This window comes from Adelges cooleyi, unplaced genomic scaffold (genome assembly GCF_023614345.1).
Source record: "Adelges cooleyi isolate 19-005CV unplaced genomic scaffold, UGA_ACOO_1.1 ACOO_flye_CR_arks_rails_tigmint_CR_PRNA_381, whole genome shotgun sequence".
Taxonomy (NCBI): Eukaryota; Metazoa; Arthropoda; class Insecta; order Hemiptera; family Adelgidae; genus Adelges; species Adelges cooleyi.
The window spans coordinates 1,111,334-1,139,194 of NW_026096058.1; the positions used below are offsets into that span (position 1 = coordinate 1,111,334).

At 31.7% G+C, this 27,861-nt stretch overlaps 2 protein-coding genes across 7 annotated transcripts in view; both read right to left on the reverse strand.

The window, feature by feature from the left end:
• Nucleotides 1-1,930: 1,930 nt before the first annotated feature.
• Nucleotides 1,931-4,278, reverse strand: LOC126841382 (nucleolysin TIAR). Of its 2 annotated transcripts, none has more exons than XM_050577831.1 (2): nt 4,139-4,278; nt 1,931-4,007 (listed from the first exon to the last, which is right to left on the reverse strand). In XM_050577831.1, the coding sequence occupies exon 2, from the start codon at nt 3,758-3,760 to the stop codon at nt 2,591-2,593; it is 1,170 nt and encodes a 389-aa protein (XP_050433788.1). In that variant the 5' UTR covers nt 3,761-4,007; nt 4,139-4,278; the 3' UTR covers nt 1,931-2,590. The 2 variants fall into 2 exon arrangements, with proteins under 2 accessions (XP_050433788.1, XP_050433789.1); XM_050577832.1 differs by having other exon boundaries at nt 4,095-4,228.
• Nucleotides 4,279-8,328: 4,050 nt separating this feature from the next.
• The window catches only part of LOC126841460 (Kv channel-interacting protein 4-like), a 267,819-nt gene continuing 248,286 nt past the window's right edge, over nt 8,329-27,861 (reverse strand). For all 5 annotated transcript variants that reach the window (XM_050577959.1, XM_050577957.1, XM_050577956.1 and 2 more), the window contains 5 exons: nt 15,576-15,700; nt 14,573-14,642; nt 13,340-13,410; nt 9,114-9,326; nt 8,329-8,543 (listed from right to left, as the gene is read on the reverse strand). In XM_050577959.1, coding sequence (XP_050433916.1) covers nt 8,433-8,543; nt 9,114-9,326; nt 13,340-13,410; nt 14,573-14,642; nt 15,576-15,700 — 590 coding nt within the window. In that variant the 3' untranslated portion in view covers nt 8,329-8,432. The remainder of the gene's footprint in view (nt 8,544-9,113; nt 9,327-13,339; nt 13,411-14,572; nt 14,643-15,575; nt 15,701-27,861) is intronic.

Below are 27,861 nucleotides of genomic sequence, written 5' to 3' on the forward strand. Positions count from 1 at the left end.
GAGATTGTTATTTAATTTTTTTTTTCTTCTATATTTTAAAATAATAAATAATAATTATTGTTATAAATATTGTCCGTCACTATTTCAAATCATTCGGAGTTATGATGATGCTAAAAATTAATTTGAATTGAATCATGAATAAAAAAATGTATGACGAAACAGCTTAGTTAAGAGTAGATAATTAATAGGCATATACTATGATTCATGTTAAACCTTACTAAAAGTAAAAAAATAAATAAAAATAAAAACAATTAAAATTTCATTGTAGCATCGACATTAAATACATAATAATTTTTATGGAATTCATTTACTCGATTAATCATACCGCAAACAAACACATTGTATACATAATGTAAACATGTGATCAGGTAATTACTAGTTTTCCAAAGGTAACAAGTATGATTAATAAATAATTTCCATTTTCCATACTACTAACGTTAACTGCATACAAGTATAGAGAAATTTTATTATACTATATTGTACATTATGGGATCAATATTAATTTGTAATCACCAATACTCTTTTAAATTTGTATTAAGAACTTGATAATGTACAGAATACAAAGTTAATACCTATCTTTATGTTATGCTTTTATTGGGTACCAGTTCGATAATAGGTATCTAATTGGAGTTATATGTTTAAATCATAACAAATTAAGTTATAGTTAATGCATATTTCCCCGAAAATTAAATAGCACAATAGATATTGACAATAATATTATTGTTATATATATATATACACACTTATATTAAAAAAAGTCTTAAATTATTAATTACAACTAACAATAAGTATTAAAATTACCGTTCGTTATAATTAAAAATGATAGCATAATTTTATAGATTGTTAAATTAATTTTTACTTCGATAAAATGACCAGCTCAGTTGTGTTAAAAAATTATAGTGTGAACTTATTTTTGATATTATCACTAATTGTTATTACATAACAATAAACACATAATTTGTTACATAACGTAATATGATATAATTTGTAAGAACGGTAGGTGAGGGACACTTCTTTATTTAACTTGATTTACTTAGAAGCGATAAAAAGTATAAAATGTGTTTGAAAAAAGAAACAACCAAAATGTATTTATAAAAATATATATCCGTACCTTGTAAATAATAATATATTGTGCTTGAATTTCTTACTGAAATGAATACGGTTGAATCATTCCAAATATACCAAAATATGTAACCTAATATTATGTCTCCCTTGTTACATCAGACATTACTAATGTCGATAATTTATAATTGGAAAAAAAAAAAAAAATAAATGGTGAGCCGAATGCATGTTATACCGAGCCTAAACAATGTTTTGTTTTGAAGGAATTAAGATGATTAGGTATAGTAAATACATCTTAGTTTGAACAATTTTATAAGTAAAATATTACACGAGGGCTCGTATTAAAAGAAAAAACTGCATTAATCGTTGAGCTACAGTTTTCTTCTGTTATACAATGTAAGCATAAACCAACCGACTTAAACAGGTCTAGAACAAACATAATCTTACATAAGAATATTATGTTTATTTAAAAAAAAAAAATTAAGAGCATATTGAAAATTATCTGAACATGATATTATATTTTGTATAGTGTATTAAAATTAATCATACAATATAATACACAGTAAACAATTTTAATCAAACGATCCAGCCCTCGGAGGTTTACAGTATATATTACAAATGCAATTTAACTATATAAATAAATTCAGACACCTAATAAAATGTTTCAATAATACACAGATAATTATACTCATGATTCTAGTAGTGTAAAAAATTATTTTTTATTTCAATTGATTTAGAAAGTCACATTTTTTGTTTATTTGTTTACAGAATAATATTTTCCTTGGAGCATTATTATTTGTACCAGTTCAGTTCACAAATTACACAAAGTATAAACACATAATAAAGTATTGAATTTGAATACTTCCCCTTTGTGATTAATTGTATATTACACAAATTATTAATTCAACAACATATTTTATGTTTAGCTCAAACATTCAATTCCCCGATTAAACATTAGGTAAACATAAATTAAGTTATTTTTAAATAAGTATTATGAAAAAATAAAACATAACAAATAAATGAATAATATTTAGTAAATAGAGCACATTATAATTACATAAAATTCGCAGATGAGTTAACTGATGAGGGTGAACTTACTCAGTTCTCTGTGTTTTTACAACCTTATAGTAGAAATAACATCTAAAAATATTTTATTAAAGTACGCCTAACAACTTATTAATATAATGTCATACTGTTTTATTATACTAGATGGAATTAACAATGCATTGCAATAACCTAATCTAGCATATTATATAATAATGTATATATAATTATTAAAGATTGAGGGAACAAAATTGTATGTATAAAAAAAAATTATAATAAACCAATTGTAAACTTACATTGGGGCCACGTGCTATAAATAATGGAACAGAAGGTTAAATTAAATTTATAATGTTTATTTTCATACATTTGCTTTCTAATATTTTATTAATTTATATGTTTTTTTTTTTTTATAAGTATATACACAGAGCACAAATGAGAAAACGATCAAGATTTCAACACTTTAAGAAATCTATTTTATCGGTCGTCACTGACTTGGATACTGCATCGAGTAAACTCCGGCCGGCATATTGGCAGGTGTAGACATCTGCTGCCCGTTGGTAGGTTGTCCAGCTCCATTACCCATTTGAAAAGCGGTCGCGTTACCCATCTGATACGGGTATCCGGCATACTGGCTGTAAGCAGCGGCACCTCCATAATTGCCGCCTGCCATGCTTTGCACGTATTGTCCTTGCATTTGTGCGTACGGGTACCAGTAGCTGTTCATACCTTGGTTGTAAGCCATATTATACGGATACTGACCAGTGTTTTCTGCTCCGGCCGCAGCTTGCGCGGCTAAATTGGCAGCGCTGTTCGGGTCTCCCGATTCTTTCCCCCAGAAACACTTGACCGGATGTCCGTTGATTTCCGTGTTGTGCACAGCCTCGATAGCGGTCGTCGCTGCTTCTTTAGTAGAGAACTTGATGAAAGCGTACCCTTTATCTCGGAATGCTCTTATTTCTACAATGGTGCCAAAACGAGAAAATACTTGTTCTACAAGCTCTTCTGTCAAGCCTTCAACAATGCCTCCACAGTACACTGTGCAATTGGTCGGGCTCGACTGATTGTAAACATCGTCGAACGTTACAGCTCTGTAGCCACTGTACTTGTTGGGGGCTCGGGGTGGCGGGGGTTTTCTGGTAGACCAATTCGTTCTGATACTTCTACTGCCTAACCATTGGCCGTTCATGGAGTTAATAGCGTTTTCGGCGTCAGACTTTTTGACAAAAGAAACAAAAGCGTATCCCTTCGACTTCAACGTCTGCGGGTCGCGCACTATACGACAATTGGAAATCTCTCCAAATGGAGCAAACGCTTCTTTTAACGTGTGCGTTTCGATTTCAGGGCTCAGATCACCGACGAATATGTGATAATGGTTGCTCGTGTCAAGCTTGGGCTGGTTGCCGGGTGTAGTGGCCCAGTTGACTTTCATTTCTTTATCCAGAAACAAACGTCCGTTCATCGCGGCCAACGCCGTCGCCGCTCCTGTGTGAGTGTCAAACTCCAGGAACGCGTACGGGTCGCTGCCGGGCTCGCGAATTACCTTGCAGGCGTTGACCGGACCGATATTTGTGAATAGGGCACATAGTAGGTCTTCGGTGACGGACGGGTCCAAGTTGCCAACGTACAGCGTACGAGGATTGCTCTCGTCACTCATATCGCGCTGTTGCGTTTATTATTTTATAATAATAATAAATATATATTATATAAATATATAAATATACGTAAATAATATATTCGTTATTTAGAACAATAACAAGACAATACGGGTTTTCTTGAATATTAGGTATATAGCAAACGTAATTACTGTTTGTTTACTCACTGGCTGTTAGCGGTCGTTGACGGTGCTGAACAGACGACTGGTCCCGAGCGGTAACAAACAATGGACGGGCGTATCGTTTTATCTGTTTTAGACAAAACCAAAATGCAATGTTTAGGTACGTGTGTATTGTTGTCGGACGCCGGCGAAGCGGTCGGCGCGTGTTGCTTACCGTGTTATATCAATTATTGAATAAAAAAAATACAAGTTACTTACGCCTGTTTGAATACACCATTTTACTCGGGAGAGAGACAATATTATGTACGTATAAACGGCGAAAAAAGTTCACGTAAATAATGAAAGGTTAAAAAAAATTGTTCGTATCACCACTTTTTACAGTGCCGGCAAAACTCGGCGCGACGCATCCGCCACGCACACGTTTGCCGGGCGGCCGTCGGGCGTTTTACTCGTTCCCGGCGTCGGGCCACACGTTCCCGGACCCCCCCGGCCCGGTTTTCCACGCTCTTCCGACCGGTACGCTGGAAAATTTTCGGAAAATTCCACAATATCCCGGCGGCCGCGGGACAAACGGACCCGGCGGCCGTGGCAGCACTGTCCGTACCGGGACACCGGCACACCGCTCGCCATGGCCGCCGCCCGCGCACAGATGGCGTTGCGCGCGCCGCCGAAGTAGACCGCGCGGCCGCCGTTAATCGGTCACCGGTCACCGGTGACGAACGCAACGCATTATGTGTTCTCATTCTAGTGGATGAACCGTCGTTCCCCCCTCCCGCTCTCGCCCCGCCGCCGAAACCGTTAGTATGGCAATAACAATATTATGTGAGTAAGTACCTATTACACTTATCTGCTGCTGTCGTGGACTGTGTGTGTCTTAGCCGAAATAATAACTCGGTAGGTTGGTTTTTGAGTTTAAATCGTTAAAATTTAATAATATTAATGTTAAAAGAAAATTAAAACAGCATTCTAATTACCTGTGTTAGGTACATATTATTATTGTCTCACTCGCCCCGGTGTTTGTGCTGATACATGCATAGACCATAAAAACCGACTACACGTTTATTACATGCCTACTGAATCGGCATTTGGTTATTCAATTATTCATTACTATTGATGATAAAATGTACAGATAAGCGGTTTGGGTTTACCATCAGCCCGTCCGTAAACTGTGCCGACGAGGGAACCTTTGTCATCCTGCATAAAATCGGTCGCCGTTCTCGTGTATGACACTGTTTATCTGTATAATATTATTTTAAAATCAATGCTAAATACCAACATTATTTTTTATCTATATAGAGTCGTTAACAACTATTTTACATACCTATTTCGAATATTTGTTTAAACGTTTTTATCGACACTCCAATAATAACTATTATATTATAATATAATCTCAATAAGAAAAAAAATGATTAAAATATCATTAGGTAGCTATATTATTATTATTAGTTCGCACAGATATTTATTTATATCGTCAATTGTTGCTGTTGAAATTCATGTTAAATTGTATTTATTACTAAATTTTCGACAGTAGTTTTTTTTTTTTTGTTATTAACTTTGGGAAAAAAATCAATGATCAGATTTGGGTTCTTAGAAAAATATTGTTTTTGCCAACTGTTGCCAAATAAATTGCCTACAAAACGGGTTTTTTAGCAGCGTTAATTTTTTTTGTACTCATAAAAAAGTTTATTCATTTCACATTATTTTCTTACATCAGTTTTGACAGTAAAAATATGTTTTCATGCTTGTTTTTACACTGTACTACACAATTTGGCCTTTCTTTGGTACAAAAATCCAACTTATGTAAGTGTATTTTTTTTCGCTGCGTGAAATCTATAAATGTAATAATTGAATCTGGCTTTAAATTTTCTCCAACGCGGCTAGGTTTTATGTTGAACTGGATAATGAAAAACATAGAGGCATTTTGGAACAAAGGTTTCAAAATATAGTTTAGAACCATACATATTATATTATAACAAACAAAAATACTTACACAAAATCAGACAAATAAATATAACGAAAGAATATTTATTTACAACCAAAATGTAGGTACAACAATGTATATTTTTATAATGGAACAATAGTATACATCACATTATATTATTAGCAAGGCATACTCGTGGTATGTGTATACCTCGATCAATTCTTTAACGCCTAATAAGTTTTAAAGGAAAAACTTAAGTAACGATTAATGTCTATGGAAGTAATTTATATAATACAAGCGTATAAATATTTATTTACAGTTATAATATAGTACAAATTATAATTAATCAACAAATATAATTCCATGTTTCATGTGTATAATGAATACAGAAATATTATAAACAAACAATTTTGACAGCTTAATCTCTATTTTTTTTTTAAACCTATATCAATAGTGGACGTTTTTTTTTAAGTATCTTGGGTTAGACAAATCTCACTGCATCAATAACTTTAATATGTAAGTATGTAACATCTATGTAAGTGTATATTTTTTAGGCTGTACATGCCACGTTGGCATATTGGTTTAATATTTTTTGTTTAAAATCATTAAATCATTGAATATTTAAAATAGGGTTTCGTGGTTAACAAACATAGCTTGTAAAAATTGTCTAATTTTGTTGGTCATATAATATATAACTATAATAATTATAGTACTTTAATTATTCTATGTATAAGTAATAGGTATAGATGTATAGAAAAAAGTAGAAACGAGACCAAAATACACAAATGTTATATATTTTTTCTTTTTTTTTCAAAATATAAAGTCTTATAATACTTAATTTTTATTATGATGTCGTATGGAATGGTTAATGCGGTGTTGATTAATAGTCATCAAAGCTATATCTGTGTTAACAATGATTTCAGTTGTCGATATAAATGAATAAACAGCAAAATATGGAGAAGAAAACGTAGGTTTGAATAAAAAATAATAATAATAACAATGCCTGTTAGTGTTTATTTCAATTTATCTTTGAAACAATAGCTTTTATTTCGTTTTTTATGTGCTCAGTGTTATTTTTACAAAATAAAAGTTATATCAACAATAGGAATTTGTTACAATAATGTTATCTAAATTGTTGGTAGATTGATTAATTATTTTGTTGTGTTTATATCACAAACGACTTGGCGAACATTTGCTATATATATTTTTTTTATCTACATTAAATCGAATTTCGTTATAAAAGGTGGAATTTAATGGCAAAGCAAAAAAATAAATAATAGCGTACCCTATTAAAACGTCGCAATGTTGAAAGTAATCTCCCAAAATATATTGGAAAGTTTCATAAGCTGTCCTTTAGATGGTTATTTTAGGTAATTATTATTTATGGTAGTGATTATTATTGGAGTATTAAGTGAATTATTCGGTATTAACGTTAATGTTTATAATATTAATAACACGACAAGTATAACAGCTGGTTGAAAATCGGGTGTACTATAATATTATAAGACATCACTGTTGAAATTGGATAAAATTAATTAGATATGGCCGTAAACACCGCAAAAACTCTATTAATCTAAAAAGCTTAATTTTGGTGTATTTCACGAAGATCTATACATTTTACTAAAATTAGTTAGTCTACAATAACAACGGACAGATTTGAAACAATTATAAGTAGGTAACACACAGCATAGCATTGAGAAATATAAAAAAAGGAACTCTAAGATTGAAGTAGGTATTCAAGTATGATATTTTTATAATGTACACCAATGTAACGTTAAGAACAACTAAATATTACTAACGTAGAGTACTTACAATTTTAAACCGAATTTTTATGGTCAGCTGTTTTCAACAATTAACATACAACAAATAAATTGTTTAGTTTTGTATTTAATAGGTTTTTGTTAAAAAAAAAAAAAAATTAAAAATTAGGTGATTATTCTGGTCGAGGCGATCGCATAACAATATATTTTTTACCAATGATATAATTATATATTAATTGCGTTTTACATTTTATATAGCAATATAATATAGAGTAAGAGTACTATTTTATTACCCTGTAACAATTTTTTTATTAAATAATGATATTATACTATATTTACATAACAAATGAACGGTTAAAATTTCAAATATGTTGAAAAGTCCGTATACAATATTTTACATAACCAACAAATAGTACATTTTTTTTTTTTTATAATTATTTCGACAAACTTTTCAATTAGAAATTGGCACGAGCTATCAATTACTGTAATTGTATTACTGTATTTCGAAGACGCCTCCGAGTCGCCGACTTGACTTGGGTAGGTACTTATAACTAAACCGTAACTTTGGATCTTGAATTCAGCAGCTACACAGTAGGTACAACAGGCTTGGGGGAAATAATTGGCAATGTCGTTTTTTTTTTTTTTTTAATCTTGTAATGACCAATTATCGAGACGGTGACAAGATTATCCGATTGTTTCCGGTCCAACTCCGCCTGAGAGAATTTTCGGAAAATAGGTTTTTCTCACTCTCGCTGTTTTTTTTTAAATTTTATTTACTTAAAAATGTGCGAATTCTGACATTTCACCAATTGAACAGGCTCGCCCGGGTACGCGTGCCCCCCACGCGCATTTTGGGCGAGCGAGGCTCGTTTCACAAAACCGTATTCAACGTGTCCAACGACTTGAGAATACCCTCGTCTCGGCTACACCAGGCGACCATTTCGTCCAGGGTCACGTTGCCGTCGTTGTTTTTGTCGATTAACTGTAAGTGTGTGACACACCGGAACAAAAAAAAAAAAATAATAAATATATTAAATCAAATTAAAATAATATAAAATATGTAGTACAACAAGGTACATTGTGTATAGAGTCTGACAACGACGCACACGGGATAGCCGGGGGAGGGGTAGGGGATACACAAAGGGGGGTGTCAGTTAACTGTCAGTGGTCATTCTTTTTTTGGAATACGTGCATATGGTTATATATATATATATTTTTTTTTTTTTGTTGTATAATCCGTTTTAATAACGCACGGTTTTGATCGGATGAAAAAACGATTTTTTAATATTTATGTATACCTACTGTCGAAAACAGTATTTTATTTTTATGATTAGAACCGAAATTAAAAAACACAGACTTTCTGACAACTCCGTTTTTGAAATAATTGCCAATGAAAATGATTGAATTTTCTGAAAATGACGAACGAGTGGTTGTTTTCAATTCGGTATCTGTCACTGCGTCGTTGTTGACCACCTCAAAAGCCATACACCACTCAAAGTGTATTTAATTGGCCAAGTCATTGGGTGAACGGCCAATGAAAGTGTTGACTTACGTGAAATATCCGATCGACATGATCTTTGGCCGACTGATCGTCTGTATGCGGATCCGTGTGTCTGCCTAACATGCTGTAAATGGAATGCACAACGTCTTGCATTTCCTTTTTCGTGATCACTCCGTCCTTGTTGAGGTCGTACAATCCGAATATCCAATGCAGTTTCTCTTGTACACTACCCCGGGACACTTTGGACAGTATCGCTAAGAAATCCTAAAAAAAAAAAATGTTTAAAAAAAACTGTACTTTATGTATGATCAATAATGCTATACGATAATATTATGTAAAATGGTATCGTTTCTTTCGAGGATTTTTGAATAATTATATAGTTTATTAAACCGTTATGGTCGATTGTCAATAACATATTTTCATAAAGTATAAATGATAAAAGTTGACAAAACATATTAATATAATTATGTGGGTTGTTCATTGCAAAAGTGGTGTAACTCCAAATTTATAAAATATACATATATGTATATTTTATTTGTTTGCCTGTCACATCGAGGCAAAAAATTCAATTACAAAGAGATAATTCACAATGAACGACACATGTATTATTTTAAGGTGTATATAAAATATAAGTCTGGATAGGTATATGCGCGGTTAAAGTCTTCTTTGCAAAATCAGTATAGTCTGTGCTCGGCTGTAGTTTTATACGTTTCTTGTGTAAGCAAACATAATATAAAACGCCGAGTTTTTTTATCCGATATTTCCCTACAGTAACTTATCCTTGTGAAAACAAGTCAAGAAAAAAAAATTAACTACTCTGGCTACACACTCCCGGACTGACTCGGTACGATAAGACTTGATGAGGTTTAAAAAAAAACTAATATTTTTTCCACTGGATAAAAAATTATACTACTTCCTAGGGTGTTTTTAACGTAAGCATTACGGGGGTACTATTTAAAAAATAGGGTATGCTTTATCATCAATCTAAATAGTTTCTTTAATACAGTATTATTCACTAGTATTGTATGTATAAATTGTATAATTGATTTCTGATAAACGTGGCTGTCGATGAGTAGGTAAACACGGTGGTAGTTATTCATAATAAAAGTATAGTTTTAAATGTAATTTTTATTAAAGCGTTATTGAATATTTAAATGTAAAACATATAAATTTAACCGACCTATTGAACAATACCGGTCGGTTCTTACATCCGCAGATTTCATCAGGTATTAAAACCTTAAATTATTACTCTATAGCAACGGTGAAGTCGCACTGTAGTTAATATTTATTATGCGGATGAGCACTATTATGGGTACACTGGAAGTACATTAGCCGACATTAATATCTCTTAATCCCATAATATATAATTTGTACTCGACAGTTGTGTTAGGTATGCACCTTACGGCGTTGTTTATTATGAAAAATGAACGTTTTGGACACATTTCAGTGTTCATTTTTAGAGTTGTTAACAAAGTTTAACTCAAAATCCTATCTGAGTTCAACTTTAAAAATGGACGTTGAAACTAAATAATTAAATAAGCAATAATATTATTATAACATATATTTGAGGACCTTAGATAACAAAGATAGTAGTATTAAACAAATTTGAACGGATTGAAAAATATCTGCGCATAAAATGATGGTCTTTATAATACATTTAAACACAACTAAATATTTTTGTTTTTAAAATTATTGGTTTTCAAGTATACAAACACCATTGTCATAATAAAACAAAATGTAATCTAAATGGGATTAAAAGTAATATTCTTTTTGACTAAAAAAATCATGAAAAAATATCTCTCACTTGAGATATGATTCGATTTAAACTCTGAAAAAGGTACCAACGGAATTGAAAACAGATTTTTGATTTTTTCTGGTAAACAATATACGTTTCATTATTGAGTATAATATATAAAATATACACTCAATGGTTTCATTATTGAAAAAACTTTATTTTTCAAATTGAATTAGTTTCCAACCAAACATCTTATTCGAGTGGCCAACAAACTTTTGTATTTTATATGGTTGTAACTTTGTAGTAAAACAATTTAATATATCTTTAAACGTTGGTCTAGAATCTAGATTTTATATACTAATCCAAAGTCTAATAAAATGGATTGAGTGATGTGAAAAATTCAAACTCAAGTAAAATATTATGTCACATGAAGAGTACAACAGGGAAAAACCAGAAGACACTACAATTTTATTTTTAATCTAAGCAAAACATGTTAAAAAAAAAGAAGTACTTCGAAACTAATTTTATGACACGAAAATCGCCATTTTGAAAAAAAATTGATGTGAAACTCATAACATAAAATTATATTTTGCTTAAAAACCGTCGCTAATTTTATAATCGATGGTAAGACACAACGGGCAACAAGACGTGCTTTTTTGATCGCATCGAAATAGTATGGAAACATGCGAATCCCATTAAAACTTTTAGTAGTCATCTTACGCGTGTACTCGAGGGTTACTTATTGATTATAATAATATAATGTGTACCATACTTATCGTGTGCACATACTAAATATATATTTATACCTAAACATTTTTATGTGTAGATCTGCAGTCGAGTCGTATAATGTATTTTATGGTTTCCGGTTAATGCTTTAATATGCAGTATGGAAAACTAGGACTTAGAATAAGTTTAAGACCCGTTTTAATAGGAATTTAATGTGTTCGGGTTATATCGAAGTTTATCCCTGAAAAGTGTCTCTGTGGAAGTTGTTAAACTCCTAATACGATTCGAATATCTATATATAAGAATAAACTCGTTTGAATATTAACAGCCAACAAAGAAAACGGTTCAGTCGTGGCTTGAAAAGTTGTAATAAATTAATTTTCAAGGAAAACGCTTCAATGCCAATTCGCGGATAAGGTTAAAAAGCATTTATGTTTGTTACATACAATATTTATTATAATCTTGTAATACATTATTCATCCATACATTAGAGCTTATAAAACGAGTATCTGTTATCCGCTTATAGTCTCTCAGAAGGGTCGTAAAAATTGCGGTTTTCAAAATTGAATTCACTTCTAGAACCTAGGGCATGTTTAGTTATTTTCCATTCCTGGACCGAAATTACTTCATAAAAAAATTCTACTTGTTTAATGAATTATCTGGCTGTTAAAATTCAGTTTTCGACCTGTGATTTGCAGAAATACTTAAATTGATTTCAATTGTAGTTTTTAAATTTAGCTTGTTAACGTTATAAATAGGAGACAATAGTTGAGGTTGGCGAAATTAAAAAAAAAAAACCCCTTTATTCGCTATTGTTAATATTAATTAATTGTGTTTAATTGTGTTCGAATAGAATGGACTTGGTCATTATAATATATTATTCAAGCCACTAGTTCCGATTATTTTGAACATTTAGCGCGTGAATACGATTGGGGAAGTGTTTTTTTTTTTTTTTGGTCGTGGAAAAAAAATATCTGAAAACGAATAGACTATTATATTGTTGTGTCGGCGAAGATGCCAAATCGAACGTTATAGTGTGTTTTATTTATGGGAAACGTGAAATCGTTATTGAACAAGTATACGGGGGAAACGGTAATATATTTTTTCTGGGATCGAATATAGTAAGAAAATAATATACAGACATATACCCACGAGTATTTTCTGGCAAGCAGGACAACAGCTGTGTGTGTGTAAGTAATAGAAAATAAAGATTGAAGGGGTGGTAATGGAATGGCGCTGAGGGTAGAACTGAGGATTAGGCCAACGGTATGGAGAAGACCGACAGTGGAATGCAACAAGTAGCACACTTTGTGTTTTCTTTGACTTGGTCTTTTTCTTTTGTTCTTGTTAATTCGAGTTGCTCACAAAAAGACAACAAATTATCAAAGAATTCTCATCGCTTTCGTTTATTTTGCTTTTTGATTTCGTTCTTACAATATATATATAGGTAATTGATCAATATAGATCAAGTATACACCCATACTATTAGTATGTTATTTACTGAACAAGGGTCGGCTTTTATATAATATAGCCATTAGCTATATTGAAAAATACCTAAAGTGCTAAGTTTTAATGTCAAATGCCCTTAATTTATTTCGTGACCATGGGGGCCAGCTTAATATTGTTAGTAAAACTGTTTATACAAGCCGCAGTAGGTATAAACAGGAGACCTGTTATTATAGTTGTCTCCTGTATAGTATTGCGTTATCTTTTATGAATGTTTTAATTGAATTGTTAACTGTATAATAGCTTTTTATGGGTGCAAAAGTTTTATTAATGTTGAACCTGATGATATATCCCAACTTTTTATATTTACCTCAAAGCTAATTTTTCCGGACTGATTTCTTTTGATTGTATTGAACACATAATGGGCATATTGAGTGGCATCTGTAACAAAAAATTAAAACGTAACATTAAAATTGGTCAACATAGTTCTATTTGGGTTAGGTTATGTTGTTTATAAGCTGTAACCAACTGTAATTAACTATAATGATATTTGCTGTTTTAAAACAATACATTGAATAATAAACGCTCAAGTTAGTTTTAATAACACAACGATAGCAACTCGTTATTAAATATGTACACTATTTGATAAAACGGACTATAAAAATGATAAATTCCAGAATATTCTATAATAATTATTATTTATCAATAGTGATTATTAAATGAGACAAATACTTGGGAATTGTTTTATATTAAACTATGTATTTATAAACTGTTGACTGAGAGACATTTGGCAAGTTGTTTTATATTAAATTTAATAATTTGTAAATTTGTTAATTGTTCAAATTTAATCGGCCAAAAGCAAACAAATAATTTCTCACATCAAACTGCTAAATGTTCACACTTATACAACTATCAACGTAAAAATGCAATCTTTAGGATTAATTTGTAATAAACAGAATTAAGATGCATATTTATATCATTGCAACCCAAATTTAAGGCATCAAGCTAAATGATAATTTCGAAAGCCGATACAGCAAGAACAAACAACTTTAGTGGTTTTGGATTTTATTTTACAATAAGTAATGTAATCTTACCCTGTATCCGTAAATAAATTCATCTAACAATAGGATCGGGGCCATTAGTTGATAATAAACCATATTATACTGGTATGGGCGGTCATTCCAGTTGGTCATTCAGCCACAATGTCAAAGTGCTTTTATAAGCTTGGAGTTCACTATATTATTTTCATCATCAGGCCAGTATGGCTACACTACCTTGCTTAGAAATAATCGTAAACCGAGCCAGTAACGAAATTGGATATTTTATTGTTTGGCGAAAATACTTAAAACGACAATTGGATGTTGTTCGGTGAAAGAAAATAGGCACAAAGCATTTTCTAAACTTTTCAATTAACAGTATTATTTGTAATTTAACTTAATACTAGTTATGTGGTTATAACAATTTTAATATATCTAAAAGTAAATTACTGGGACCACTGATTTAAAAATAATAATATTTTAGTTATACCAGTAGCTAATTTAATGGACTGTCAAAGATTATAATGTGTTATATGATTGTAGACTGAGAGTACTTGTCAACTTACCGCCTTGAGGAAAAAATTGTGAGAAAATGTGTTTGAATGAATCTTCGTCCACCATACCCGTAGGACATTCCTGAAACAAGTATATCAATCAATTACATTTTGAACATTGTTTACTGGTATTTATAATATCAAGAATAAGAAAACACTCCATTGATGCTGTTGATTTCTTTTCTTTTTTCTGTTTTTCCGTCAGAAAATTCTCTCTGTTCTATGTCCATTTCCATTCTCATAGAATGGTCTCTCTCCCCAATGAATCCTAGGTTTTTGTGAGTGAATTTTATTAATACTTATAACAGATGTTGTAAAAAAAAAGCAACTCAGCTGTATATTTTATGCATTATGTAGCGTTTCCTATAACTGTTAATTAGTTATTTTCGAACTAACAATAAAAAAAATCAACTTTACATAAACTTGATTAAAAAATATGAAATAAAATGTATTGTTTATTTTTTACTGTAATTTAATTTTTTCAGTTAGAAAGTTATGTTTTTATTTTAAATCATAAGTGCTTTATTTTAGTATTAAAGTATTCACAGCAGTTTTAAACCTGCACATCAAATTATTAAAGAGACAAAAAAATAGAAAAGAACGTAAAAATTATTATAAAATTCTATAACGCATCTTTTTGTTGGATATGACTCTGTTTTCAGTTTTTTCCTTTCTTATTGTCTTTACTTTTTCTTATTACATTTTTAGCTTTATTGTGTTAAGTATATTTTATAATTGAAAAAATACGGGACTATAACGGTTTGTTTATAAAAATTAAAAATTAATTGTACTTTTATTAATTCAGGCTAATGTACACATAATAACGAAAAAGAAATTATATTTATTAATAAACTAATTAAAAGCTTTGATTAGTCAAACAATTTTTTTTAAAAATGTTTAAATTAATAATTAGTACTTTATGTATATATATATATATCACAAATATTATTCATTAATATTATTGAGCTATAAAAGTATACTCTAGATTTTTTTAAATGTTTCAATTTTCACTCACTTGCTTGAAACCACGATATATCAATTGTATTTCTTTTTTGTTGAATTTGGTGATTTTAGTAAGTTTTGTTAATTCTTCTGGTCTATACCTTGATACGTGTATGTTAAACTCGTCAATATCTTCTTCTGTAACACAAAAAAAAAAAACCAATAGAAAATGTTAATGTTTTGCTTATAATTGTTTAGTTATATAAATAATATATTTATATATATTTTAAAACATGGATTTCCTACAATGGATTTTTATGTATTCATAATACATACATGTGTGTATACAGTAATATCTCTTGGTTTGAGGTACACGCAAATTAAATTCATCCCAAATTGAATAAGTTAAGTATTATTAAGTATTAAAATAGTCTTTGTGTAAAAAATAATACTAATTCAACAAAGATCATTAGACTATTTAATAATATAATAGATAAACCCTTATTTTGTTATCCTTTAAAATAGATTGATAAAATTTCATATACTTTTTAAAAAGTATAAATATTTTTTTTAAAATAGACTATTCAAAAAAAATATATCCATTTAATGTTTTCTGTCCAAAAGAAATATCAATTATTTAAAAATAATTATGATTTAGTCATATTTAATTTAAATTTAAATATAATATACACAAATATATATTATATATTATATTTGTTAGGATACATAACTAATTGCAATTCAATCACTAAATATTTTTTTCCTTTGAATTACTTATCTATATTTAATTGATACCCCTATATCGATACTACCACTAGAATAATACCATATAATATAATATGTTTTACAAGCGATTTAATTGACAGAAATGTTTAATATGAGTTGGAAATATAGAGTCTTAAATTATTTTTAACAATAAATAACAAAGCAATAATACAAAAAACTAAGTTAATAAATCATTGGTTATAGTTTTTATAAGGTCAAATATTGTGGTCAATGTTATTACATTATTATTGTATTAGCTAAATATAAATTGGGGTAAGACATTATTTTTTTAAAACATTTTTTTAAATTTAAAATCATTTAAATTAAACAATTATTATAATTAAATAAACGCATTTGTATAATTTAGAATTTAAAACGAAATAACATTCCTTTGCTCCATTACATTATTGTTTTTTTATTTTTCAGGTTTCTTGTTTTACAACAATTGTGTTTACATTTATTTTAATGATGTCAGTTCTATGGATTAGAATTTGAATAACGTCGCCGAATTTACATATTCTTATGTTTTTTTGTCCAACTTAAAAATAATTTCAAGTTAACCGCATTTGTTATTTGACGTTTCTCTTGGGAACAAAGGAATATATAATAATACTATTTTTAATATGCGATAAAAATATTATACTCAGAGTTACCCATTCTTGTCACAAGTGGTTGTGGGTAAACGCGAATTCTGATATCACGAGTGTGTACTATTCCCCTACGGTTTTACTAATAGGAGGGTTTAAAATATAAAAATAAGTGCTGAGAGACCTGCCACCGGGTACTCAAGGGAAATCCGAAATTAACGGCCGTATCCTTTGTTAATCTACCAATGAACGTCACCGACAATAATAATAATTAATCACTGATCTGGTATAATAATATTATTGTACAAGCCACAAGCACAACTTACTATAAAGTTGTCGTTTAGACGTTTAAACAATAATTTACTGCATTACCATACTTGCGGGGTGAATGTGATTTTGGTTTACACACCTATATAACTATACTGGTATAATTATTTATTTGTATAATTAAGAAGTTTCCGAAAAAAAAAAAACAATTCTCTCTTTTTCACTTAGTTACTAGAAATAAAAATGTTTATAAACCGGTGGCAAGCCTGAATGATAAATCTGTTAGCAAAAAAAAAAAAAAAGCCTCATAGTGACAAGGCCCGCTATCTCATAGATTTCGTGGTCCTGTCCGCCTTTGGGGGTCGACTATAGATTTTCGGTCGTGGTTGAAGTGATCGACGACGGCATTACTCTTAATGACCTTTGCACGGTCTATTTTTCATTCTTGTTCACGGTATAACGGATTGATTGTATATGTATATATATATATATATACAGTGCACCTGTAATTCTGAGTCCAGTAATTCTGCTGCAACGCCACAACGAGCTCTGTACAATTTTCACACGGCGGATTACAAATGACCCACACTTAACTGTACTTTACAACCTTATCAACTAGCCGGTAGTTTCTAAGTAGTTGGATGTAGTAATTTCGGTTTAAGCCTTAAACGACGGCCGATCGACAAACGGCTATATCACCGTCGACACCTTTGACCGCGGTTAAAATAAAATTAAAATTAAAATTAAATTTATTTTCAAACCCTATGAGATATTGAGTGGTTCACGACAAAATGATCACCTTGCATTATATTTTAACATATTATTATATAGTGGCTATATAAACGGATTGGTTTGGATTGGATAATCGTTTGACAATTTGTCAACACAATATTGTAAACACTCTATTAACCATATTATAACCCGTGACAATTTCGATTACAGTCGTTGTGTAGTGTCCAATAATAATATTGTAAACGAATAATTTAACAGTACAATGCGATGCAGGACAATAACAACAATTACAATTCGGATACACGGCGTTGTTGGGAATATCCGGTAGGTGCAGTGACCTCAACATTCAAGCAAGTATAACTGTCTTATTATTTAATTTGCGGCAAAACACCACAAGGAGGACCCGCAGAAACCTAAACGCCCATCTTATCATGGTCATCCCCACCATATTTTCGTACCGCCTATGGCCAGGGTTAATAATAATTAATTTGATAAAGCGCAAATTGCACATTGTTCAAGTGCCCAAAGTGTAAGTATAATACAACATAGTGTGCCACACGCCATAAGCCGGCAACGCGGTTATGCTACTAAATTGCCTATTCCATTGCGCCGTGTTATGAACGAACATTATTTTATCCCACGGAGTTGGTCCATTCAACGTTTTTCGAACCGTAAATAATAATAATATTTTATCATAGTCCATTCTTCTTATATTTCTTTTCTACATTAAGACGATGAACATAAATCTTATTTTGCCCGTGACGAATATTAGCGGTGCACAACAAACACTAGCGCACTATATTATTGTTGTGTTAGAGCTGCGGTTGTTAGACGGTACATCCGAAAATTATTATAATGACTTTTTGCGACTCATTTTGGTTTTTGCCTTCCGAGACTTTGTATTTATAAATTATATATATATACTATTTTTTCATACCGGAAAGGATTATTCGGCGGCAGGCAGACTGTGCTTTGTCGCCGCAGGGTGTTTTTTCTTTTGCGCTCAACACTGATACATTAAGATTGATGTCGGATTCGTATCGGACCCGCATAAAATACAAAATGCCGGCAATCGTACGCCTTGGGATTTTCTCGGTCCAGATAAGTCCAAAGATTATTGTATTTTTATTAAATTTATCAGGAGCACAGAAATAATTCCAACACCATCATTTATCCTTGGACTTTGACAAGTGAAAGTACATAAACGCCAAATTCTAAAGTATGTTGTTGAATACACCATTGATAATCAGTTTATGTTGTATCAATAAATATATATATGAATGTTATTTTTTTAAACACTAACCTCTAAGCCTTACTTAGCAAAACCTTAGTATTTGTGTCCAAAACCGTCTTATGTCTGACTATGTTTCAACTCTGAAGTGGTTATCCTAAAAGGTAAACTTACTTAAACAATTTTTTTTTTATACGAAACAGTACAACGACAAAACAAATTTCTTAAAAATAAAAAAAAACAAGAGATAAATAAAACTCTATGCGAGATAATTTTAAAATATATTATTTTTATTTGCAGTAATGTGCATTAAAGTTTAGTTTAGCAAAAAATATAAAACACGACATCTTAGTGTCCTACAAACATATTTTATCCTATCTCAGAGGAAGATATGCTAATATGGAATACTGAAAAGTCGTTAAAAAGTTTATACCGTGAAAAAAGTTTATCCAACAAAAATGAAAAAAAAACTACAAAAATAATAACTGTATTTAACAATATTTCAACATGTACTATTATTACTAAAATAATCGTTCCTCGCAAATTGCCCAAAAAATACTACCCGAATAAACATTATTTTACATTTTCCCTTCTAAATTGTATGTAATCAAGTTTTAAATGTAAAGGTTCCATATTATAAACGCAGTAGGCAAGGCCGTGTGGCAGTTAACATTTTGATATAATGTATTTTGCACATCCTAACTCCAAACAATTGGTAAAAAAAAAAAGAGAGCACACATTAATTACTAATGTGCATTGTATTGACGGCTATGATAAAGTTCAAGTAAACTATTTTTATCGAGAAATTTCCGTTGAACGTTCGGCCATACAATTGTATTATTGTTTGGTAGAAAATACATATTATTATTATATACCGCCTCCATTGTTGCTGTCATTTCCATGCCCACGGTCGACCGCAAGACCCTTCATCGCTTGACGCTCTTTCGCATCGTGCCAAACACTTTGGTCGGTACACATAAATCATTGAAGTTTCCGTGTGAAAAACTGATTTATATATACAACAGACGCCTTCGGACCGACTGAATGCGACTCCCCTTAAGATTTTACCGCTATTAAACAACAATTTGACAGAATTAATTTGCCTATTTCGCAACAGTACGACGACTTAAAAGTATAATGATATACAAACGAAGCGGAAACCCTTTGTTAGGGTATAATGTTGTTGTTTTTTTTTTAATTTCGATGAAAAAACAAGACTGGCACGAACTCGAAAATAACGTTACGGGATAACGCAATAAAGTTTTGGACACATAAAACAAAGGAAACACTAACCTAATGCCGTACTCGGTTTGTGTGTTCGCCTGTGAATCCACTATGGTTTCTCGGAAAATCCCATAAAGTTCTCTAAAAGACACTTAATCTTGATTTGTCAGCGTGAGGGTTAAAAGTGTAAATTTGGTGTTATCCCTTTAGACGGTTTCTACGAACTTACATATTTTGGAAATGAATTTTTCAGCGTTGTTGTCAGTAAACATATTATAGTGAAGGAAGTACTGGACGTAGTAAAAAAAAAGTCCATTCGGTCTACACTAACAGTTCAACGGCCTATGTCGGATATTTTATTTATTTTGATGTTTAGGATTTTTAGTAGGGGTGTAGCTGTAGTCAACGGGGATGTTAGCTAACACGGGCTTACCTGTTAATGAAAAAAGTTGTACTGTGTGTAATGAAAATGCGTTCAAGTCTAAAGAAGAAAAACTTATATAGGCTACACAAGGAACGTTCTGCGAAATCGCTTGGATAACTTCCAAACAATTGTCGACAATTGCTTGGTCGGTGATTTTGGACAAAACTCTGATAATAAAATGGACCAAGTCGCAAGGGGTCAACACAGAGTTGAGTAAAATACACAACAGTACGGCCATCCTTACGCGGATATTATTAAAACAGCAACAACATATTAAACATTGAGCTTGACAAATGTGAACTCGACACAATAAATGGGACAACGTGTTTTGTTAACATTATTATGGAAAAATTATAGCAATCGTTATACATGGATTTCATCGGTGAGTTTTATACTGCGCGCTTGGATTTAATTCCAAGTAGAAATAACGCGAAAATTAAAATCAATAACCTAGTTCGAACGAAGCAGCGAAGAGAGTTTTTTTATTTGTTGACATGTTTTTAAACGCGCATTGCTATACGACCGTGGTTAATGGCACATATCCCGTTGCGGTGTGCATCAAATAAATGTCCTTGTTGCCCAAACAATTTTTTATGACCCCCTCCGGGTCTTTTAGATCCTGCATACATCATACATTATAATAAAGGAGCACTTTTGCATTAACAGGGCATTTTCAATAAAAATTCCATTAGAGAGAGCCGGCGAGCCAGCTGAAAACATAATATTTTACTACACATGAAAAGTGTCTGCGCTAAAAGTTAACATGGATAATAACTTAAACACAACAGAAAATTAAATGTTTCATTGGAGAGACACTGATCGAGCTAATTCCAAATTCGTCTTGAGTTTTTATTTCAAAATATTAACGTGGTAAATGTTTTTGGACTGGATACAAGAAATTGCATGTCGCCATTGTCATGTCACCTTTTTTGCGTTAGGTACACTTTTACTTTCAGTTAGAGATAAGAGATAGGATATCAGATGTTAAATATACGCGATAAGAGATAAGAGACACGTGATAAAAAATAGATGATAAGAGATAACATATCCTTGGTTAAATAGTTTACCGTGGAATGAAGAAATTAACTAGGTTTTTGTTTATCGCGTTTAATGTTTTTAATGAAAAAAATGTTTAGAATTTTTCAGACAAATAAATTAAACCATTAAAGATATATACTTTTTAAAATTAAATAGTTCACATAAACACTTTTAAACGCACAGAAAAACAATCATCGTTGAAGTAAGAATGTAATATAAACGCTGTATAATAATAAGGACCGGAAACGGCACTGTATAGCTTTTTGGTGTCCTCAACTGGTCACGACACAAGAAGTCATAAAATAGTTTCGAAACGATGCTGACATAACAATAAAGATGTTCATACGAGTTAACAGATGAGCTTTTAAGAGTACAATAGTAAGTAAAAAGATACAATATTCTATTACTTTAACTATACACAATTTATAGATGTCGTGTAACCCCGCAATAAAAACAGAAAACATTAATACCAGACAAAGTACTTAAATTTCTTTTTGAAAGTAACCAAAAGAACTGTATTCATTTCGGTTTAAGAGACGTCTGAACTGCGTGGAAACACATTAGGATGAACTGCGAACGGAAAACGGCAAGCAATATAGTCTGAAATAATTACTCACGGGTCATAGCGAAGGACCATAGGAACCCGGAAACTGTTCATTAGTAAGACGTATAAGTAACTGAGAAATCTATACAACTTGTCCCTTCTAATTACTAGGCCGTCGCCTTTGATCAAATATACGTCTCCTGACTTGGCGTTGTCAGTGAGTTCTCCTTGTGGTTGTTTTAAAACGAAATATATATATTATTAACAGCGTTGGTCGTTGTCTAATAATTATAATGTCAATTTACAGACGGACAAGTGGATTTGAAAATTCGGAAAATTAAATAGAATTTTTCCCACACAGTGTCCGACGCGATGCGACTCACGAACAGATAGCATGTATGTATGTAAGTATGAAATAGGTCGAGCCCGAGTGTAGTTATTCAATTAGGGGCGACTGTTGACCGTATTAGAGACGCGCCAGTGGGTTTTTCCACGAGGAAAATTATGAATCCACACCAGAATAGTGATACAGGCGTTCGGTTGTACTGTAGAAATTGCTATTACCGTCGTCTTCATCGGCGTAGGGCCGTTAATGCTACCAGCAAAATCATTAATTTCCTTCGTCCACACTTAATACGACCGTGGATCAATGTGTCAGACTAGACTTTGTTAGATATTGAAAATACGCTTGTTTTTTTTTTTAGCTAGATATGTAGTTGCAAATTGTTTAATTATAACCGAAAAACTATTTAAAATGCCGTTTTATTCGACGAAAACAAACTGTCGGTTTGAAAATTAAACCGATTTGAATTCCTTTCCCCCTTCTACAATTATGTATTTTTCCTTTTCGCGCTTAAGACAGACGCCGGCGAAACCACAATTTATCTACTCGTGGCAAGTTAAGCGATTCATATACAAAATACTATTAAAATTGTTCTCCCGAAAATGTTTTATCTTTTTCGTTTATTTTTAGTCGGTACGCATAATACAAAAACTCATTTTCTTAACTGACTGATATTTTGTAATTTATAACATTCAGACGTACGCTTAAGCACGACACATTTATTAGCGCGAATATAATCGACAAATCTGGGCAAAAAATTTAACAGTATTTACAATTATTATATGGACCTGTGGGGCTGTGACCTCCTCGACCCAACTGTACTGGCTTTTTTTAAGATTAACAATCAACTCTAACGGCCGTTAATCTGTGTGTTATAACTAGATAATAATTATTAACATGATGAAATGTATTTCACGCAATAAACGTTTATAGTAAATGAAAAATGCGACAGTTAACACTTAATAATACTAATAATACACCGGCTGTGACTTTGTCCGCCTATCCAAAACGATAAACAATTACTTTTCATAAGTCCATCGGCCGGTTTTCACGGCCCAACGGACGATCGTTAAGTTGGCATGTTTATCGCTCTGGTTAATTTAAAGGGTTGGCTTTGTATGTAAATTATATGCGAAAATGCGTTGTACAGAACAGCGCGTTACACCGGGGACCCGACTGTTTATAATCGAATTCTGGGCTTATTGCCAAAAGGTTAATTATGTTTGAAACACAATAATAATAATAGTATATCTTTGCGGTGGCGATCGTGGGATTTACAGCGACGATAAAAAAAAAAAAGCTAAAATCGACCAACTTTTTAGGTTATAAACTCAATTTTAATGTCTTTCCGTTCCGGTAGTGTTTTTTAATCTCAACATCAGTCTGCGGGCACGCAGCTTAAATCGCAGAACATTTACTTACTTTACTTAGAGCCGAAATGTGGAAGGGGTGGGTCGGACACTGTCTACAGCAATGACTCGACAATAACGATAAACGTCATGTTGTTTATTAATGGTCACTATAGCGGCTACTGCTGTTGGTCATAGCCGTGAAATTGATTTTTACCAATCACAAAGTGTAATAAAAAAAATATATTCCGGTTAGGATTTTTGTACCACATAGTCGTCGCAGTGTTTTTATCCCATAGGAGAAAAAAATAAATACAAAATGGTCGTCATAATATTATGATGATTGGAGTATATTATGATATAATATAATATTATTCATGTTGTATACCGACATAAATAAATATTATATTGCATATAATTGTTACAATAGCGAAGGACTTTATTTCCAAACTTTTGGATCGTTTCCTATATGTTAAACCAATCGCCTATCATCTGCGTTACGTTAACTGTGTATTAATTATAACTACCATGACATTGACGGGGTCGAATAGATCATATTCGTTTTAAATTTAAATTCTTTATCATCAGAAATTCACCAGATCTCAAGTATTAAACTCTGACTATTCACACGGTTCAAGGGAACGAGATAAAAAAAGCAATCCACTCGCATATAACATAATACTATAGTAACAATTCACTTTACTGGATCGCTTATGAATATTAATAATTATTTAGCAGCGTATCAAATGTTGTATACATATTATGCCAGTGGTTGGCGGTGTTTGCCGAGTAAAGTATATTAATTCTATAGACCGTATATATTATGTTAGTGCTGTGTAATAATTATTTTATCCAATAGTGGTGACGGTAAACTATAATATGTATTTACATTTGGCTGTGTAGTCGACGTTTATGTACAATTTAGCGTATGCGGCAATAATTAAACGGTTGGATTTGATTTAGTGGTATCGGCCTGTCGACATCCGGAAGTGGTGCTAAAGTTCGGCCACGCCAATTTCGTGTAATTAAAACATTATATTCAAATCATTCCGGCGGTTTAACTAACAACCGTATTCATTACAACCGCCAAGACGAGATCGGAAATCGCCCAATATAGTATTATATAGGTATAATAAAATATATACACACAGTGATTCACAAACTATATAATATGAACCAGTCGATAATTCATACGATTCAACGATGTATTAAAACTAAAAACTGTGTACTTGTAGTGCCCATCTATGAATAATAATATTAAACATAATATTATGCTTTATTTTTGTCACTCTTATGTCTCAAACTAATGTCTACTTTTGGTGTTTGTCGAAAAAAAACCTAGTTATTTTGTCCACTTCACGGAAAAACATTAAACCGTGGATACGTTATCTCTTGTCATTCATCTATTATAATTTATCTCTTATCACTCATATTTTGTCTCTTACCACTTATATCTAATCTCTTATCTCTAACTGAAAGTGAAAGTGTAACGCGAAAATGGTGACATGAAATTACTTGTTACCATTTAAAAATCAAAATATAAACACTATAGCTCAAGATATAAAAAAGGGACGTTCATAGTTTTGTGTTTAATGTATATTATGATTGCATCTCATGAAATACCTATCGACTGGTTCGCATAGTTTAATCACAAACATAGCTGCTGCTGATTTCTGTCCATGCTTGTCGTGCCTAGCAATCTAAACCCTATATTGTATTCAACCACGCTTTCCAAGTCCCGTCGGTAACTATCTACAGGTCATACGATTGATAATTAATCAATGCGATAGCCAAAACGACAGCGCCAAATAAAATCACGCATACCCATAATACTATATTATAATCATTACACGGCAAAGGTCCTTTGTCTGTGCACACATTGTACATGAATAAACAATGAACAATTATAGTTGATTGGCTTGAAATGGTCACAAGCGATTCAACGTTAACAGAGACAGAGATGAACAACAAGACCGCGAAAAAAAAAATGTATACTTGTAATTTAATAATAAACATTTCATTAAAGAAATGTAAAAGGAGAGAATATTTTACGGTCGGCCCATTCCGTTTGTCGAGGCGAATAAGGATAAGGCGGTTGAGTGTATAGATACCGACAACTTGCTTTAAAAATACCAGCAGTTTTCAGTCTTAATAAAAAAATAAACAATATTACTTAGGGTTTAAGGATAGGTTCGTACGACATTAGCAACACTATAATATTACTAAGGTTCATAGTTTATTGGATTATTTTGAATAAAAAAAAAATAACGAGTCGCAACTTGAATAACTTTTCCTTTTTATTATACAAACGCATACCTAAGTTTGCTCGTCGAGTGTTTTCCGAGACAAGGACGACTGTTGTTGTTGTGATTTTGTAGTACTTTTTGTTTCCGAAGATTTAAAGTATATGTATTTTTTTCCCCTTTCAAATGGACTTTTAAATAAGCCCAATATAAGTAGTGGTATGAAACGTCACGTGTCAACATAAGAGGTAAATTTTCAGTAAATCAAAGTATGAATTCCTTCTTACTTAACCTCTCATTGGGGCGCCATTACAAAAACAAGCGCGTTTTTCTACACTAGGATTTAAAAAAAATGGTAGTACATTAATTAGTATTTTTATTATTTTTAATTGACATAAGTTGGCAATTGCCAACAAGATAGCGATGACAGTAGAGTAATATTGATGTACATATCCGTTTTGGCGTTAATTCACGGTAAAAACATGGTTGTAAATAAATAACAGGCGAATTTACATGCCCCCCCCCGGATTGTGTTATTATGAAAATGTCTACCTCGACGGTTTATTGAAAAGAACCGAGTCCACAGCGAAGCCACTTGAATATAATCGCATTTACTACGGAGAAATATTATGAGTTTTGTTATGTATAGCCCGTTCGAGATGACTGATGTTTTCATTTCCCTTCAAAATGCCATTTTTTTTTTTGTGTTTTTTACAATTCATATTTTGTTATATTTTAGCATTCTGTTTATATTTTTTCCCCCCGTCGAAACCGCAACTCAAACTAACTTTAAACATAAATAACTGGCCGTAAAAATTGTTTATAAAATTTATATTAATTATTTACAAACAATATGTTAGCAAATATCGTTAAACATTATTAGTATGTGTATACCTACCGGGAACGTTATTATTGGTATTGTTATATTGTTTTAAACAGATTGAGTGTTTTATGAAATAAAAATGATTTCTTTTTTAGGATAAATCCGTCAGATTATAATATTATAATAATATAATATAATATAGAGGAGACGACGTTGTAGTAAAAAAAAATGCACCTCAATTTTAACGACAGTATCATTTTTGCCGGTTAGGTACACGTGAAAAATGATCGAGCCGCCGAGGTATCATTAATTCAACGCGTTATCGTACACCTATTTTTTTTTTTTTTTTTTTTAAAGAAGGGAAATAGTTATTAATAAAATAAGGTTGGGCCCGGGCAATCAATTATATTATCTACCACAGGGAGAAGGCGGAAGCTTGTCAAACGGCGGTGTGGGACAGAGGGAAAGCACTGTGAATAGATATCAAATATCTGGGCAAGTCAATGAACGATATTATAATAATATATTAACAACATACCTGACATAAAATACCGACACGACTCTAATTGTTGTTATAAAAAGATATTGTATTAAAAAGGGGGTTGCGCGAGGGTTGTTTTTGTTTGGATTGTTTTAATTGTGAAATTTTATTGTTTTTCCCCCTTTAAAATGAATGCATTCAACCGCACGTGTAACAAAATGTTATGTGTCTGCTTTAAATTAAACAATTTACTACTCGACTTCCTATGCCTCGTTTGAGCCGCGTTGACTTCCTTAATACCCAATCGT